The sequence below is a fragment of the Solea senegalensis genome, linkage group LG6 (genome assembly GCF_019176455.1).
Source record: "Solea senegalensis isolate Sse05_10M linkage group LG6, IFAPA_SoseM_1, whole genome shotgun sequence".
NCBI lineage: Eukaryota > Metazoa > Chordata > Actinopteri > Pleuronectiformes > Soleidae > Solea > Solea senegalensis.
Window position 1 is genome coordinate 21,987,499 of NC_058026.1, and position 20,193 is coordinate 22,007,691.

The following is a 20,193-nucleotide window of genomic DNA, read 5'->3' on the forward strand; positions in this document are numbered from 1 at the left end:
TCAAAGAATAGCTGCACTAATGTGTGTGTGTGTGTGTGTGTCTTTGTGAGGATATTTATAAACATTTGCATTTCTGGAACCTAAATTTTATACATAAAAACTAAAGTTGCTGCAAACTGCTGTTGTTTAATTCTGTCTGAAAGGAATTTTGTAATTATAATTTATATTTGATATCTTTGTATCTATGTAATCGCTGCTGTTTTAAAAATAAATAAATCACTGACTCTATGAAGACAAAAATTGAACTTACATCCACACACATTTAAATATTTCCATTGAGCTCACCTGCAAATAAGGCGCTGCCACAGCAATATGACATTAATGAGAATTTGAATATTTAAGGCTTTGAATATAAAGTGAGTGAAGAAATGAAAGCAAATAAAAAAACCATCCATGGCTGCCTTTTTATTTCAGTCATATCACATACCTGTCGCCTAAGAAGCCACAACAATGAAGGAAGTGCACAAATATCTTTGGTTTGTGTCCGTTGACCTCAAACGTGACAGGTGTGTAGCTGAGAACCAAAGATGGTTCAGTGTCACATGCAGATTCGTGCACAGATATTTAGTTTAAAGCACACTTGCTGCTACCATGGTAAAGGCAACCTGCCTCTGGAATGGTAACAGATAAAGTCAAAGGTCAGACAGAATGTTTTTTTTGTTTATTATATATTGTTACGTATCAAAAGAAACACATGTGGCCATTTTACTGTCGTACTGTACTGCAGGGTTAGTATTTATGCTGCGTCTGCAGGACGTGAATACTTGAAAATAAGACACAGAGGTACTGAAATGGTATCATGATCATTCATTTTAATGAAGGTGTTTCTCACGCGCAGGTAGAGACGGCGCATGCAACACATGAATACTGACCTGTCGCACAATCGTTTCAGGTTGCTTTATAAAAGTTGCCCTTCTTTCCATACTCCCCCTCTTCCTTCTCTCTCTGCCTTTTGCATAGTAAACACTTTATCCGCCCTCCTTTCCCTCCTCCCTCTTGTCTTACTGATCTCACCCCCCCAAGTTCATTCTAATTAAAACCATACAAATGTAAACGTCGACTGGAAACAAAAGGAAGGAACAGAGACGAGGAAATAAAGACCAGAGATCTAATGAAGAGGTAAGAGAACGAGGGAGAGGAGGAGAACAAAACCAAAATGAAAAGTAAACTTGACAGCAGAGAATTCCTGACAGGGGCGTGAAGGGTGATCGAGAAGTGTGTTAGAACATGAAAACCACTTCTATCTCTAGATCCCATTCCTATTTACACACACACACACACACACACACACAAACGGAAACACAACTCGTACAGAGTATACATACATCTACTTTATATGTTCATTTCACTTTGCTCCGTGCTTTGGAAAAGCAAACTCTCAGCCACGCACATTTCCACATATATTCGGAGACGGCATACACGGCAGTCGCTGGAGTGGAAACGGAAAAAACGTGATTTGAGCGTGGACATTTCAAAAGGGACTTGCATCGATAAAGTTCCTCCTCCACGACGTCAAAATAAACGCAAATCTTGAAGAACTACTGTACCAACAAATATGGCATGCATAGAGGAGCTGCACCACAAAGACTGTATAGGCTTACACAGCACTAACCCACTGTTGACACAGTGCCATAGAGAAAAGAGAAAGAGAGAGATTAAGCCAGAGACAGAGACAGAGACACTTCATACATCGCTGCCTAACAGGTATTTGGGGATTTCTTTTTTTCTTTTTCTTTTTGCATCAATTTGGAAGACGAGACGTGCTTAAGACTAAGTTTACGACTAACTTAGACGTGAGGTTCAAAAATCAGGGCCCTGTTCTTCGTACATGGAAAACATGGAGTAGCTTATTATTATTTTTTACTTTTGATTCTCTGAAGCTCTTTCATGTCAGCGGGAGAGTTTCGTTGACCACAGTGACAGTGTGGAGCACACACTGATGCTGGTCAAATGCAGGAAACCAGCCTTAAACGACATGGAGGACATGGGTCTGTGAACGTGTTTGTCCTGGTGAATGAGAGCGGGGAGGGAGCCCGCCTCACACACTGTGCCAGTGCCGGCACAAAGATCAACACATCGATTGGAAAACTGCTTTCAAAAAAGAGCCAAAACGAGCCGCGTGAGAATAGACGGCATTGTTGACACACTGGCCCAAAGTAATCGAGCCACGCTTTGAAGAACAGGGCGATGGCGGACGTTGAACATTTCAAAAACCTTCCTTCCCTTCCCAACCACGGCCCGTGAGCACACACATGATATATTGATCGTGGAATGTTCATGACACAACTTTTACAGGCCGAAGAGAGGGAAATCAAGTAAACAAACATGCGCTGTTGTCGATCGATAAGAGCACGCGCACACACACAGAGACACACACACACTCACTGTGACCCTAGATCGTCAGTCACTGTATCGACCTGCTCACCATGAATTCTACACAAGCCTGGAGTTTTTAGGACTTTATGTCCTGTGTTTGTAGATGTGGACCAGTTGTGGTCATTTATGATTATTGTCCACTTTGAATGGGTGAGAGGTGAGTTTGAAGATGTGTGTGTGTGTGTGTGTGTGTGTGTGTTAGAGTGGCTCTAGTCCAGGTGGCAGTGCCGGTGACATGGTCGTCTAGTCGTCTGTGAAATGGAACTGGTCTGGAGGAAAGTCTTTTTTTTCTGAGCTCCTCACACTTGTATAATAAACTCAGGGTTGGTGTAGGAGAAGCCATCAAACTCATTCTGGTCCAGGTTCATGATGAAGAGCTTGTCCGTCGGCGTCAGCTCAACCGCCATCTTTGTGAACTCCTTGTCAAAGTTGCCGACGTCAGAGCGAGATTTCTGCCACAGAGAGAAGAGGAGGGGGCGGAGTCAGAAATAGAGCGAACGTGTACCGTTTAAGAACCAATCGACAAGAAGCAACACGGACAAGTGGCAGAGAAGCACAAAGATGAAGAGGCCAGGTAGGGTGAGTGGTTCAGCAAACAGAGAGACATGCTTTAATCATCTGTAGAGGTGGGACACAACACACAAGTCAATGTTTCAACCCAAAAATCAGTTTCATTCATTACAGGCACTGGATTTTACCCCAGCTACCAAACCTCTAAAATAATTTACACACCTAAAGTAATCATTTGAGCTCCAACCTATTGAGCTACACCAATAAAATAATCTAAGATATAATGGAAAACAGTGAGAGGAGCTATGTTTCTGCCCTGGATAGTTCTCCTAAAGGTGTAGCAGGCAGGCTCTTGTTTTGGTGTTATTGATCAGTAACCTTTCAGCATCATGGACATCTTTTACCATTTACTGTGGGGATGTCAGACAGACACTTCTCTGTAGAGGAATTCGCAAAAAACTTGGGAGTGCATTGGAGGAGAAGAAGAGGAGTACATCTTCCACCAGTGGTCATGAATCAAAGACATTTTCTAGTCCAAATCTAGCATAGTCCACACCTCTGATAATCTGTAAATGGCGACACCACAGTCAGTCCAAACTGAGTAAAACACACCGATTGTTCCACTGACGACTACAAGTTGACAAAGACAAAACACACCCGGCTGACGACAACGACCCCAGCGACAGAGATGCAGAAAGATCCAAGACAAACAACTTGAGCCAGAGAGAGGAAATGTTCTGGTGCAGAACAGACAAGGACAGATTAAACAGACCAAACCACAACCGGAAGAGGATTTCACACAGGGAAGTGAAGCAGTGAGTCCAAGGCAAGACACATGTACATCACACATCACACAAAGCATTTAGTTTCCTACCTCCTCCTTTTGTCTCATCACAGGGCTTCCAGTTGAAATGAGGAGCAGAAACCTTTCCCATCTCAACCACAGGTCCCCGAACTCACCACTAATGCAGCCCATTTTGTTTGCTGTTTGTTTAGTAGATTTATTTTCCTTTAAATTTTGTGTAGAGGTGAAGCAGGACCAAAGGAAGATCTAAGACATTTTTGAAAACCTCAGCATAAACAACTTGTGAACTCTGCTTTTAAGGAACTACAATGTCCTAATAAATGACATAAAACAAGGTAAACAGGACCATATTTGATAGGAGTGGGAATTGCAGACACCACAATACGATATTATCACGATATTTAAGTCACAATGCGATATTATCCCGATATTTAAGTAACAATGCAATATTATCACGATATTTAAGTCACAATGCAATATTATCACAATATTTAAGTCAATGCGATATTATCATGATATTTAAGTCATAATGCGATATTATCACGATATTTAAGTCACAATACAATATTATCACGATATTTAAGTCACAAGATATCGATATTTAAGTCACAATGGGATATTATCGCGATATTTAAGTCACAATGGGATATTATCATGATATTTAAGTCACAATGCGATATTATCACAATATTTAACTCACAATGCAATATCATCACGATATTTAAGTCACAATGCGATATTATCACGATATTTAAGTCACAATGTGATATTATCGCGATATTTAAGTCACAATGGGATATTATCACAATATTTAATGCGATATTATCGTGATATTTAAGTCACAATGTGATATTATCGCGATATTTAAGTTACAATGCGATATTATCACGTTATTTAAGTCACAATGGGATATTATCACAATATTTAAGTCACAATGCAATATTATTACGATATTTAAGTCACAATATATATTCACAATATTTAAGTCATGATATATCATCACAATATTTAAGTCACAATGTGATATTATCACGATATTTGAGTTACGATATTGCAAAATACTAAACTAAAATAACACTAAAAAGTACTATTTGCGACAAACTCACACAACAGCACTATTGAGCACTTGGCACCATCTACTGGACTGAAACGTCAATAGTTTGTTTATATGCTAATCCACAAAGCGTTTATTTGTGACATCAATTAAAAAATTATATGCCCCCCCCCCCAAAAAAAAAGATACTTGGTGTTTCATAAGCATTATAATATCGCCATACAGTATTTTAAGATATTTCACTGTATCGATTCTCCACCACCCCTCAGATTTGGGGGCAGCGAGGAGATTATCAGCTTAGCATTAAGATTTATAGGGAAAAAATTCAATTGCCCAGGACAGACTTACCCCCATGAGACTTACCCTCATGTAAAACCACACATCGTGACACAAAACCTGAACATAAGATTCAGATGAGATGGTTTTGTTTTTTAACAGTTTCCCTTGTGCTAAGCTAAGGTAGCATCTCCTAGCTTCATCTTCATTTTCACAACATGAGCGTGGAATTAGCCCCCCGCGACCTTCATGTGGAGGACAGAGCGGTAGAAGATGGTTGGGTGGGTGAGATGGAAGTAATCTCCTCATAGAAAGAGATAGTAGTGAAGTATATCCTAAATGTTCAAACTACTTCTTCACACTGTAATCTGGGTGGAGCGGCAGTAACAAGTCAGACACAGCAGTGGTCTGGTAGGCACCAGTGAGTATATTATCAGCTTCCACTCATACAGGACAATTACACAATCTACAGTAGCATCTCTCAATCTGAACAATTTATCCAAGTAACTCTCCGATATAGAACGCAATATCCTTATTTTTTCCTTTGTGATTTCCTCTCCTTAAGCCGTCGTCGATTAGTCACCTTCACCATCGTCACAACAAGCTCTCACTTTTTTCATCATCTTTTTTATCAGCAAGCATTTTTGTACAACAGAAACAAATCTTCGATGTCACCATGCTGCCTTTGTGATACGAGCTCAATAAACAAGATTTGACACGTTACTACCTTGCATCATTACACAGTTACAAAAGAAAAAGTACAACCTGACACAATGAAACACTTGTCTTCTCAGACAGTTCATATCATAAACGAAAAGGATTTCCCCGGCGTCATACATTGTTTCGAGAAGAGAGTACTTATAATGCATATTCTAATAATTATACATGTACTGCAAAATGGCACAAGATGGCTGCCCTTCCAACTAGTTGTTGAGGGCAGTATATATTTTTTTTCTCAGTATGATTCTAAACACTCTTTTTGGCACTTCTGAACATCCTGTGTCTGTAGACTCACAAGACTCTATGGGCTTCATCGTGAGTGACATTTTGGTTGCCAACAAGCTGAAAGATATGCTGTCTGTCATTAAAAACACAGTGTGAATGTTTTCAGTGATGGATAAGTAGAAAAAGTAACGAGCGGTCAGTCAAAACTCTCTTGACGCAGATTTACACTCTTGCAATGTATAAAGACTTCCATCCTCAGTTAAAATCAAATCATTTTTAAATCACCACAATACTGAGTGAACACTAGGTGAAGGAGTATTTGGTCCAAATGACAAAAATAACGTCAACATAGGGAAAGAAACAGGTCGGTTTTTTTAAATAATGTGGTAAAGGTACACGTCGGGATGTTATGAATAGGTCGTTTTTGTTTATATGCAGTGACAGGGAGGGTGAAATAGAGACATGTCAAGTTCAGGCCGACCCCGAGGTCCGACACGAACCCCCGCCGGTCTGAGAAACCGGGACATGTCTACACTGACGACAGACACGCAGCCGGAGCTGATATTAGAGAAGCAGCAGTGTAACACGACATGTTAAACCACAGTAAACGAAGAACAGTGTTGCACACTGCTGCAAACAAGACTAGTCTCTGCCGGCAACGTAACGTCTCAAGTCCTTAATGTCTGCATTTTCAAAGGAATAGTTTGGCATTTTACAGAAACGATGCTTTCTTTGTGAAATTCAGAGGAGCGTAGTGGCAACACTCATATCCGTTAATTAACTGTTGACTGTTTTCCAACAACTCGTGCTAATTATAGTTCAACCGCTGCATGGGGATGAGAGCACAACAACACAGTGTAATTAAATCATCCAAACCAAATGTTTATGTCTTTTTTTTCTTTGACATTTTCACTGCTTTCCACTTTTTATGTGCAATTGAAAATGGCAGGAGTATGGACTGCAAACAAAGATTAGAGCAGAGAGTGATGGAAGGATTGCTTCCATGATTAGAAGTCACAGTGATCATTGTGGGTACCGCTAAGTGAAAGAGAGATAAAAAATAAGACATGGCAGGTATTGCTTTGCTGAGGAGAGTTTCGTTTTAAATGTATTGGCTTCATCGTTTGACATGAGACACTCACCTTTCAGTCCCTTCATTATTTCCCATATTAAGAAGAAGGTTTTTGAGTCTATGCTTAACGAAGCTAATGACTCTAATGTCTCAAAATGAGATCGATATGAATCCAGTGAGCAAGTGTATTTAATAAAATGCCAAACTATTTCTTTAATGTTTCGCATTAATGCAGCCTGGATGATGGTGATTTTTATTTGATTTTATTTTTTCTCTGCGTGTCTCTCTGAGGTCGCGGGGATTACTAGTGCAGCTCGGTGATATGTGGCATGGTCAGTGAGTTGTGTGAGGGTACTCAGGGTTAACAAATGAGAAGCCTTGGAATTCTTCCTGGTCCAGGTTGGCTATAAGCTCCTGATCTGGGGGGGTCAGCTCTGGGGGATGGCGTGTGAAAAAGCGATCAAAGTTCTCAGCATCACGCCCACACTGCCATGGAGAGGAGAGGAGAGGAGAGGAGAGAGAGAGAGACAGAGATGGAGAGATGGGGGATGGCGTGAGTTTGATGAGGGATGTGGAGAAAAAAATGGACAACAACAAACAACAAAGAGAAAAAAGAGAAATACAACTAAAAACATGGCATCAACCAATCAAATCACTCACAGCCGAAACTGTGGATTTCCATTGGTCCATATGTCAGCCAGTGATATCTCAGCATCATCATTGGTGACTACACCAACAAATACCAGCTCTGTATTTGTCAGAGTAGTGACCAATGGCAGGTGATGGTTGGGTTTGGGGGATGAGCGAGCTAATCGTTTCTATAACTTACCTGTAAAGTTTCACTAGTATGCTACTCCTTTCCTTACTGGCTCACAATTTAACATTTTGTGTGTGTGTTAACGTGTGTGTGTGTGTGTGTGTGTGTGTGTGTGTGATACTCACAGATTTAGGTTTGAAAGGCAGCTGAACCTCTTTATTTTCCAGTTTTCCCAGTCTATGTGGAAGAAGGCATGCTCCTTGATGTCTCTCTCCCCTCTGGACCACAGCCCAGGCGCTTACCTGGATGTTTGGTCATCAGCTAAAGTCACACACACACACACACACACACGCACAGTACTGTAAATGATGCAGTCCAATAACGTACATAGAACATTTTATCTGTTCTTTTCTCTTCTTGTCAAACCTGCAGTGACGTGACATAAAAAAACACTCACTGGCATTAGACTCTTAAGTTGACATTTTGAACAGTTGTTATTTACACAGCAGGCAGATTTGGAACATGATTATATTGATTTGGATGTCAGGTCAAATATTCTCTCAGACTAGATTTTGTTTTTGATCTACGCAGATAAGGAAAACATCAATCTCCATTATACTAAATGCTCCACTACTTTCCACCAGCTAGGCGACGGTAACTTTGTCTGGTGTCGATTAGGTTTTCTAGAGCTTAAGACCAGAACACTACAATAGAGATGCAGTGCAGACGGTTAAACCACGAGCTGAACCTCACTGTGAAACTCCATAAAGCAGAGAATGTAAAATATAATATAACTGCAACTCACTGTCAAATAATTGAGTATACTTGTTTTGTCCATAAAATTACCCAGAAAATAATGATCGGTGTTTCCCAAACCTCAAAATGATGATGTTCTTAAAAGTCTTATGTTGTAGAGGAGAACGATGATCTGGTGTGGTGTGATTTCAAAAAATGAGCCCTACATCTATATATATATATATATATATGTATATATATATATATATATATATATATATGTACATATATGTATAGAGAGAGAAGTCTCAACATGAACCCTCACCCCCTTGCAGATGGCAACAGCTTCTTTGGACATGGATTTAGGGTAAGAGACATGATGCTCCATGATCGACTGGAACAGCTCATCTTCATCCTCCCCGTCAAAAGGCGGCTGCAGAGGTAAAAAAAAATACTCTTTATACTCCAAGAAAACAGCACTGCTTAACTGGAAAAATAGGTAAAAAAATACTCTTTATACTCCAAAAAAACAGCACTGCTTAACTGGAAAAATAGGAAAAATGTTACTAAATCAGAATGGTTAGACCTAATAACACAACATATATTAGTGGACCAACAATCAGCTGCACAAAAAACTTTTTCCCCACTTTTTCTTTCTTGTTTGTTGTTGTCTGCCTGGACTTTTTAGTTGTTGCTTATTTTAACCATATAAGGGCCAGAAAATGTCCTGTAAATAAGTGCTTTTGCCCATTTTTCCAGAATAACTTTCAATATCTGGCAATTATTTACACTTTACTGCATGTTAAAATACTGTAATACTGTTTAAAAAAACGTTTTATTTTGAGTGTTAAATTTGAACAGTGTAACACATATTTAAAATAACATTTGATTGAGTCAATGTCCAAAAACAGGAAACTATTATACAGACGCAAATGTGTGGTCTGTGATACGCTCCGTGTTAAAGAGTGGATTTTTGAGTGTATAATATAAGAATATAGTATAAGAATCATAATTTTCTGTTCTTATTACTGGAGTTTTCCTTAAAAGAAAAGGTGCAAACAAACCTGTCCAGCAAGCATTTCATACAGCAGTACCCCAAAGGCCCACCAGTCCACAGATTTCCCATAAGGCTGATAAGCTATAATCTGCAAGACACGATGGTAAAAAACGAGCAACGGTAAATAAAACGCAGCAGTCGGCTAAAAAAAACACCTGTAAAATAAAATACCTCTGGAGCGATGTAGTCTGGCGTTCCACAGAAAGTCTTTGTGGTAACGCCATCCAACATGTTCTCTTTACACATGCCAAAGTCTGCAATCTTTATATGGCCCTCGGAGTCCAGCATCACATTGTCCAGCTTTAGATCCCTAACAACACATACACGCACACACACACACACACACGGTTATTGACACACTTGTTTTGTGAAATGCTTGTTGATTGCACCGAGTGACTCACGCTGACTCACCGATACACAATGCCTTTGGAGTGAAGGAAGAAGAGTCCAATGGCAATTTCTGCAGCATAAAAACTGAAATACAGACATTTTGTGAACACATTTGAGTCACAGTCTGGTATGTGTCACATGTCAAACATGACATCATTTTAAAGAGAATCGAACTTCTAGTAGCACTGTACGGGATGTGTAAGATATGAATGGTTTGAAAACGTATTTTCAATCATTCCACATTATCGTAAAGACAGTGAAGACAGTGGACAAGTAAACATAAACAGTAACACATTTAAAATGCTCAAAAAACAGCTTTGACCATGTTTTATCATCAAGTATGTGAGATTTCAACCTTTTTCTGTTAAAAGTAAATCACATTTTAATTAAAAGTTATCAGCTTAATGCGTAAACCTATTCATTGCACCCTTCATCTTGAAAAGCAGAGCACAGAGGATCGTACTAGAGCAGGAAATGATGTCAAATGAGAGGACGAAAGGGTTAGAGACACATTAAAACATCCCATTATTCAACTCTTCTCTGTGAGTGTACTCACACAGCATGAGGCTCCTTGAACTTGCCGACCTGTTGGATTTGGTACATGAGGTCTCCTCCATTTATATACTCCATCACAAAGTACAATCGGTCCTAGAGCACAAAGATGAAGGGGTGAGACGCGTTGCAACGCTTCAGCGTGTGCTCGTCTCGGTCAGTGATGTCATGCTGCTCTACCATGGTTTGGAAACACGAGTGCAGTTGAGTGAGGAAGGGTGGTTTCCCGGCCAGAGCCAGGACCCTTTTCTCCACCATGGTGCACTCCACATCGTCGTCCTGGATCACCACGTCTTTCTTCAAGATCTTGACGGCGTACAACTCGTCCGTCCCCTTCCTCTCTGCCAGCATCACCTGCGGGAATGAATGTGAAGTTCACAAATGAAATATCAGGACTGCAGGATCCACATTCTCCACCGTGAGGCACGTGGATCACCTTGCCAAAGCTGCCTTTTCCCAGAACCATGATGAAGTTGAAGTCTGAGAGCTTGACGCGGTCCTGGTTGCCGTTGCTGTCGTACTTGTACATCGAGGAGGACGACGAGGAGTCCGTGGGCTTGCCTGGACCGACCCGTGCCCTCTACGGAGAGAAGGAAAGGGGGATTATTAAGGGGATTACACACCACAAAGGACAAATTAAGCCTGCTTCCATTTTGGATCCGTTACTGAGCGTCTCACCTCAAACTTTTGCCGTAGCTCTTCGTTGCCGTCCTCTCCATCTGGCTGCACAGGAACATTGAAGTATTCCCCTTCCTCCTGAGACAGCATCTTAAACCTAATCCACGGAATTAAAACACAGCAATGTCATGGATTATCTGCAGACTGTGACAATACAGCTCTTGAGATAAATCTTCTGGATTTCAGTGTCCGTCTCCCATTTCCTCATCCTCGTCTTCTTACCATCCATCTATCCCTTGTTTCTGTAGCTCTGAGATGCCAAAGGAGAGGGATCCCATGAAGTCGTTCCTGCTGGTCAAATCCCAGTCCCACACCTCCACTGACAGACGGCGGTCTTTGTCACTTTCCTTTAGGTTGCTGGGAAACGAGAGAAAAGGGGAACGACAGTCAGAGGAAAGGAGCTAAGCCTGTCTCGATGTTTACAACTATTCGTGGTAACCATACAGTACATATTTTGCCTAATTTCTACTCGTCTGAGTGAAATATCAGAAATATCATATTTGAGTGACCCAGTATTTCAGTGTCGTTATCCGTCCGTGCTTCTGCAGAGGTTTAAAGACTCTAAACACAATAGATCTGGAGGTGCTTGACCTTGCAATGGGTTGAGTTAGGGTTGCTTTCACACCTACAGTAGCTTGGTGTTCTGAATCTGGGGATTCTGGAGGTTGGTTCTAATGAGCTTACAGCAATCGAATGCCGTTCCGACACATATCAACCAGACTGAGACCGACGAGAGAGGGTGGAATTGCTCAACGGAGTGGTTCCTCTGCAGTGGATTTAACCACGAACCGCTACGACCAACAGTTCCACCGCCGGTAACAACTCTGGTAGCGGATGCGTCTTCGGAAAACACCGACTGTCCGCTGAATATGTCATTATACATCTTCTGACCCAATTGTTTTCAATCAAAATTGCAATGAACAAAGGCTGCAACTGGTTTATTCTACTTTTCCATTCATATCTTTGAGTCGTGTTAATAAAGCTCCAATACGCCTTCATACATCCGTGTACTGAAGCTGTCAAACTCTACAGCAGTGACTGTTGTTCAGGCCTGTGTCTTTCCGATTAGAACAGAACAGCCTGAAAAACAACGAGCAGAAGCAGGAAGAAGAACGAGGACAGGGTCACTTGTGTGAGCTCCCGTTTGCCGCTCGCTTATGTAACTGAAAACGAGGCCAATAGAGTTTCTCTGAAGCAAACAAAATCATGTTCAAACGATGCCAAAAATACACTGAACAATGTATTAAAGTACAGAACAATGGATGTCTCACAAAGTGAAGGTCTCATTCCAGGTGGGGTTGAGGCAACATTTGATGGTCTTGGTCTTCTGCTTGCTCTCACTCTTGGGATCTGGGATGAGTTTGAGCTTGACGTACGGGTCTGACAGACCATTGGGGTCCATGGGCACCAGGTTCCTCGCCTCTTTGACTGGGAAGTGGAGGACGTCGGGGGACATGGATAAAAATAAGCGGTGGAGAGAGAGAGAGGGAGAGAGAAGTTAGGCCTTTGTCCTTCGCAGAGGACGGCAGGAGGTGAAGTGGGATTCTGTCCTGCCCTAAATAACTGTGGCTACATTTGACAACACTTAACAACAGTTTAGTTTCTGTTCCATAATCAATCCACAGCTGTCGGAGAGAGGGAGAGAGGGAGGGAGGGAGAGAGAGGTAGCACGTGGCTGCACATCACAGTGGTGATGTGGGTCAATCGTTGGACCATCGATCGACTAATGGCCTTTCCAGTTTTAGTCTTAGGCCGATAAAGAGCTCTGGGAGGTGCTCTCTCTCTCTCTCTCTCTCTCCTCTCTCTCGTACTCTCCCTCTTTCTCTGTGTGTGTGTGTGTGTGTCAGACAGCAAAGGTGAATGTAAAGAGGCAAAGAGACGGGGCGAGCACTCACTGATGACGGTGAGAGTGTCCTCGGTGATCTGCGCAGAGATCTGGATGCGTCCTCTCCTCTCCGTGTGATCTGTCCCACACAGGCTTGGGACGTTGGCCACACATCGCTTGTGTATGTTCATCATACAGTCTGAACACACACACACACACACACACACATGCACACACAGGTCACAAAACCCTCTCCCCCTCTGAAACCATACATCAACATTCTGTCCTCAAACCCTCAACTGACTTCTGCGGAAGGATTTTAAGTAAAACTCAACGTTTCAAAAAATGAAAATGAGGACACACTTGTGTCCCCATGTAATCGCTGCTGACGTGTGTCCTTAAAACACGGTGCAGTGAATCTGCAATAACTGACCTTGATTTTCCATTGATTTAGATTCACTGTCAGATAAACACGAGCGTTTTTGATGTTAAAAAAACGAGTCCTCAGACTGTCCACTAGATGTCACTGGATTCCAGCCCTGAAAGCTCTACAGAGGACAGTCAACCAATCACTGCACAATCAGTCGATTCTTGAAACATGATGCCATCTATATTTTCTCAGTACTTTGATAAAAGTTGCTCTCATCAGCTTAAAGACTTTCTGATTGACATTTACTGCTTTTATTTTGAAGAGTAAAAGAAGACACTGTGGCATCAGGCATGGAAAACTGCTAAATCAAGTAAATAATGGCAATTTGCAGGTGACCTGCATGTGACCTTTAAAAAATGACACATGTGAGAGGTGTTTTGACCATAATACAACCCTTATTTTGAGTATTTCTCTTCGCAAACAGGGGTTTTATGACATAGACACTATATCATGTAAACCTGCGATAGATAAAGCAGCTGACATGTGACCAATGTCCATTTGTACAGACTCTGTCCCTCTCAGACACAGACGGATCATTTCTGTACATACGGTCACATTTCATGCCCTGGTGTATCAGCCCGTAGAGGAGGGAGCCGCAGTGGTCACAGAAGGTGGGGCTGGAGTACGTGTGGACCTTAAACTTGTGTTTACTGCGAGGATCCTGCACATTTAGAAACACCAACAGAGAGGAGACACATTATTCAGCATGAGAGGGATCCAGGTGGAAGAGCAGAGCTGCAGGCAACAGTTAGTATCAGTCAGCAATCAGCTTTTTAAGTTCAGCCTCTTAAGAAAATGTGACTTTTTTTCCTATAGACAAAACAAGGCATATTAGAGGTCACTTTGAGGTTTGGGAAACATCAATCAATACTTTACTATTCTACAGAGAACCATTTCTGGAACAAACAACCGCAAACAATTAGAGACGCAACTCACAATTCTTTATTTTTATTTTGTTTGGTCCATAAAATGTTGAAAAATGCTGATGGGTGTTTCCCAAACCTTGACGTCATGATGTTCTCCAATGTCTTATTTTGTCTTTAAACCAAAATAATCCATTTTAATTAGGGCTGCAACAGCTATCCGATTACTTGATTATTAATCGATTACTAAATTAATAAACAACTATTGTGATAATCGATGAATCGATAATAATTAAAACAAGCTTTGTCATTTTTCAGCTTCTTAAATGTCAATATTTTCTGGTGTCTTTTCAATTAAATCATTAAAACTGAATCGTTTTTGAATTGTGGATAAAATAAGACATTCAAGAATGTCATCATTTCCAGGTTTGGGAAACACATTTTCTGGCATTAGGGTTAGTACTCGATTAATCAAGAAAATAATCAACAGATTAATCGATGATGAAAATAATCATCAGTTGCAGCTCTAGTTTTAATGATTTCTTAGTTATATGGAGCAAAAAACCATAAACATTTAAGCAGCTTGTTTTTATTGTCAAAAAAAACAACAACACTCAAACCGATAATCAATTATCAAAATGGTTTACAATTCATTCAGTAATTGATTAATAACCATTGGCAGTCCTATAATCAATAATATAACAATTAGAATGTGCTGGTTGCAGCCCCGCCAGGTGGTTTTCCCCCTGCAGTTCTATCGATTGAAAACAGACTTGTGTTTGCCCCGTGAACTAAACCATGATCCAAATAAAGCATTATAATGTTTCTTTCATGCTTTAGCCTGAATGTAACTCCTGATGTTGCACGATGGAGCCTGGATTACTGTGCGTGTGCGTTTGTTTGTGCGCGTTTCGCTCGTGTGTGCGTGGGTTTTCTCTGGGTACTTCGGCTTCCTCCCACAGCCCAAAGACATGCAGATCGAGGTTACTTGAAAAACTCTTAACTGACAGTGTGTAGCAAACTGTCCAGGGAGGAAGAACCCTGCATCTCCTATAATGACCCTCAAGGACAAGCAGTATATATATATATATACATATATATATATATATTTACACATATATATATATATATATATATATATATATATATATATATATATATATATATTTATTTATATATATATATATATAGATGGACGGACCTTTTTTTTTTAAGCAGTTGAACCAAAAATCATAGACTAAAACCACCAGGGGGCGTTTAAGGGTTTTTTTCAATAGAACATGATGTCAATTTTGTAAATGATGTTCCCTGTTAGAGGAAAACAGACAACGGGTTCAAAATCTCAGGGCTTCACTGTGGCAGAACAAAAAAGTACGTCCATTATAACTGAGTGTAGGCTAAAAACAACACACACACACACACACACACACACAGAGCGAGGGGTTGGGCTCAAACAACAAAAAGCATCCTGTAATCAACAGTACACGTGTGTCTGCCTTGATTTTGTCTCTCCGCCTAAATTTAGCCTTCATCATTACATGAGAACAAAAACACAATATTCAGATAAAGAAAACAACAGCGAGGAGGAGATAGAAATCATATTAAATGTAATATAAGAAAAACAAGGAAAAAAGAAAATCAAGACACATCAGTGGCAAAGTATGGTGCTGAGTCACCGATGGCTGGTGTGTGTGTGTGTGTAATAGACTGAGAGGACAATTTGATTCAAACCTCACTCTGGACAGGTTTCTAAGGGTTTGATTTAAGGGTTCGACTTGGGTTAAGGTTATAGGTTAATGTCCCTGTAAAGCAAATACAGAGATTCTACTCATCACACATTATATATGTCAGACAATTGTGGACGAATAAAATCAGTTTCTCTCCAATCTCGTGATTTTGTGGCAGGAGTAACTGCACCTGCTACACAGAGGCACAGAAAACCTCGGCCACTGCCGTTTACGTTTCCTAAAATCAGGTGGAGAAGAAGAACAGAAAGAAGGGCAGACTCGTGCTGTGAGGCTGCAGGTGCCGCTGACAGAGACCGAGCACGGTGTGCAGTTGAAGCAGCTCTGTGTTTGTGTACAGTCTGTTTTTAACACTGAAACAAGGGGGGAGACGTCGCTACGTATGAGTTTTAAATGCGTACTGTTTTCATTTGAAAACGTCTCAACTTTTCAACAATTATTTAAATTGGCTAGTGTCACTGATGGTATGCATTATGTCCACAGTCAGAATGGTGTGCAGGAATGTGTGTGTGTGTGTGTGTGTGTAAAATGATGTGCCACTCACACATGTGTGCGTGTGTGTCAATGAGAGATGTTGGCTCATTAACCTGAGGCAGCCAGGCGGCACATTCTCTCCTCACTGACATGTCTCTGTGATTTGGAGCCAACAGGTCAGCAGTGTGTACCTGCGAATCCTTGTGTAGTGGGGACCTAAATCTGTTCACACAGTCACATTATGGGGACTTGTCTTCACAATGAGGACAAAAACCAAATGTCCCCATAATGTAAATTATTAAATTTATTAAAAAGGTGAAGCCATGTTTTAAGGTCAGTCTGAGGTCAGGGTTAGGCCAGTAGCAATTATGGTTGAGGTTAGAGTAAGTCTGCAGGAAGTGAATGTAAGTCAATGTAATGTCCTCTGAAGTCATGGAAACCTGTGTGTGTGTGTGTGTGTGTGTGTGTGTGTGTGTGTGTGTTTGTAAGGGTATCTGTGAAGATCAAAACACTTAGAAACGTAAGGAAGTGAGGACATTTTTGCTGGTCCTCACATTCTGTCACCACTTAAAGAGCTTTTCTGGGGTTAAGACCTGGTTTTAGGGCTAGGCATTAAAAGTTGTGATGGTTAAAGGGTGGTTCCACCCATTTTTTCCAGATCTTTTACTTTTATTTGCTTTGAAGGAACTGACGTCGACTTTTTGTCAATTTCATTGAACTTTTCCAATCCTAACTTCCTCTGTTGTCGTAGGAATGAGACTTGTATCTCATATCCACTGTCTGATGATCGAATAACATCAACATTTATCTCTGGAAATCCGGGCTGTAAAGTCCCAGTCGACTGGTCTTTTTGCCGTGTTAATTTCATGCAGTCTTTGGTTAATTTGATTTCATCTGGAGGAATGTACCAAGTGCTAATGGGGGTGTTTTCAGAGCACCCCTGTTTCCCAAGTAACAGCGTGTCTTCAGAGAACACCCCCTTGTTTTCAGTATTTTGGATTAGCCCAACCCACAAGAGACAGATAGATTAAAGAATGCCGTCCAGTTGTTTTATTTAATTTTGAGAGTCGTCCTCTAACATCCATGTCAAAGACATCGGCAAAAAAGTCGACTGCAAAATTTGCAAGCAACAGTTTGCATATCACGGCTCCAAACTACTACAAACATAACGTATATCATATAAAAACGATAAGATAACTTGTCTGCGTCGATTTTGAGTTAAAATTTCAGAGCTTCAGTCGACCAAGAATTTCTTTGGTTGATTACAGCCTTACTGGAAGTTAGTAAAAAACACTGTATATTTTCTGGGTTAAGTGGTTCAGGGGTCCTCACAAGTGCATAAAGACAAAATATATGTGTGTTTTCATTAAGGAGCACAAACAGGAACCACAGTGCACACACACACACACACACAACTAAAAGCAGCTGCTGATCTTGCTAATGTTATTAACAAGTGTGAGTGAAATCATTAACTATCAGCACGATTAATTTTTAACTTGAACACGAGTGATCGGCTTCAGTGTGCAGACAGGAAATAACAATACTCTAAGAATGAATGAAACAAGTCGTGCACATGTGTTTGTTTGTTTTGGTTTAAACTCACATCTGACGCAGGTCCCTTGTCGGCCCCAGGACACGAGAAGGTGACAAACTCATGACAGCGTTTATGGACTACAAAACAGCACACTGAGGAGAGAGAGAGAGAGAGAAAGCAATAATTATCAACTCATGTTTTCTTACAATGACAAACAACAACACAACAGCAACAAATACGTGACTCAATGTCAATTGTGCGACATTTATCTCTGCACAACAGGCCGCTCGTATTTCAGCACTTACCATTTTGTCCCCTTCTCGCTTTCAATGTCTATATTTAGCGTTTCGCTGCTTCACTTTACGTTATTTTAATTTCATTATTTCACAGCACGATGGAACATCTCACAATCACACTCCATAACATTAAAGCTGCAAAAGGAAACTTCCCACGTCGACAGCCTCTGAAGGCAGCAGGCTCCGATTTGACTGTAGTGACTGACTGTGCTGCATGTTCTCGGCCTAATATAGCACATGGATGCTGGGCCCCTGAAGAAGGAAACTACAGAGACACAAAGTACTTTGGAAGGATGCTCAGTCACTGGTGGTGAGGACAGAAACAGGACTGGGTCCTTTTTCCTGAATCCATGCAACAACCTGCTCAGAATATTCAGAAATGATTATTGCAGGAAAGACATTTAAATGGCTGACTTTTGACTTAATACCAGTTTTACAAAAACGGATAATGTAAGTACAAAACAAATGAATCGATGAATCGATTATTAATCGATTACTAAATTAATCGGCAACTATTTTGAAAATCGAATAAATCTTGATTAAAACAAGATTTCCGATTGTTTAAGCTTCTTAAATGTGAGTATTTTCTTCATTTCTTTGCTCTGGATAACAAAGAAATCATTAAAAGTTAATCATTTTGGTTTGTGGACAAAACAAGACATTTGAGAACATCATCACATCAACATTTTTTAAGGTTTTCTGATATTCTGTATTACATTATTATATATCATATATATGTTATTTATTATATATATACAGTATATATATATATACATATATATATACATACATATATATACATATATATGTTGTATATATACTGTAGTATACAGTTGTAACACGGCTTGGTACAGCACAGTTCGACTCTGCTCTGGGTTTTTTTTGCTTATCTCTAATGGAAAAGCAATGTTTTTGCTTTTCCATTAGCGATAGTACCGATAGTTCCGGCGAGGAACTGAGCTGATACTAAAATGTGACATCGACAGACTGCCGGCCACTAATTGGTCAGAAAGTATCGTCACTGGAAGAGTCATGAGCATGACGTCCGACACGGGAAACAAACTGAACAATGTCGAACTGTAGATCAATTAAAGATACGTACAACATTTAGCGAGGGCATGTAAATAATCTTAATATTTAACAGAAGAGTCTGGTGTATTTAGCGACAGCACTGTTGAAAGCTGACGATCGTGAGCCGAATCACAACCCGTTCAAGACTTCCGATTGTTTAAGCTTCTTAAATGTGAATATTTTCTTCATTTCTTTGCTCTGGGTAACAAAGAAATCATTAAAAGTTAATCATTTTTGGTTTGTGGACAAAACAAGACATTTGAGAACATCATCATTTCCAGGTTTGATGAACACCGATATTTTATGGACCAAGCGATTAATCGAGAAAATAATCGACAGATCGATTATGAAAAGAATCGTTAGTTGCAGCTCTAATAGTAATGGAAAAGGAATCGAACCATGTAGAGTCGAGCTGTGGTGTGCCGAGCCGTGCTACAACTGTATCGTGGAAAAGCTCCATGGGACTGGCTCACCCCTCAAAGGAGCCAAAAACATCATTTGTGAGGTGACCTTGACGTTTGACTGATGAGTCCAAGTAAACATCCATCCATTCATCTTCTACTGCTTTATTTTCCACCTGAGGGTCACAGGGGGGCACTGGTGCCAAACCTAGCTGACATGGGGTAAGCTGTGCAGGGGTTCACCATCAGACGAACCCCTATCCGCTCTCATAGTCAATGAGTGTCCCATTTCCCCTAATCCCCAAATCTGCATGTTTTTTGGACTGTGGGGAGAACATGCTAACTCC

The 20,193-nt window shown here is 40.6% G+C and overlaps 1 protein-coding gene across 1 annotated transcript in view; it reads right to left on the reverse strand.

The window, feature by feature from the left end:
• Positions 1 to 792: 792 nt before the first annotated feature.
• LOC122770953 (protein kinase C beta type-like) overlaps positions 793 to 20,193 on the reverse strand; it is a 34,202-nt gene continuing 14,801 nt past the window's right edge. Inside the window, 17 exon segments of the mRNA XM_044028189.1 lie at positions 793 to 2,828; positions 7,981 to 8,027; positions 8,030 to 8,074; positions 8,077 to 8,116; positions 8,856 to 8,963; positions 9,595 to 9,675; positions 9,759 to 9,897; positions 9,999 to 10,061; positions 10,534 to 10,625; positions 10,710 to 10,883; positions 10,966 to 11,109; positions 11,208 to 11,304; positions 11,430 to 11,564; positions 12,479 to 12,635; positions 13,103 to 13,231; positions 14,012 to 14,123; positions 18,148 to 18,230. Of these exon segments, the coding sequence (XP_043884124.1) occupies positions 2,676 to 2,828; positions 7,981 to 8,027; positions 8,030 to 8,074; positions 8,077 to 8,116; positions 8,856 to 8,963; positions 9,595 to 9,675; positions 9,759 to 9,897; positions 9,999 to 10,061; positions 10,534 to 10,625; positions 10,710 to 10,883; positions 10,966 to 11,109; positions 11,208 to 11,304; positions 11,430 to 11,564; positions 12,479 to 12,635; positions 13,103 to 13,231; positions 14,012 to 14,123; positions 18,148 to 18,230 (1,799 nt within the window). The 3' untranslated portion in view covers positions 793 to 2,675.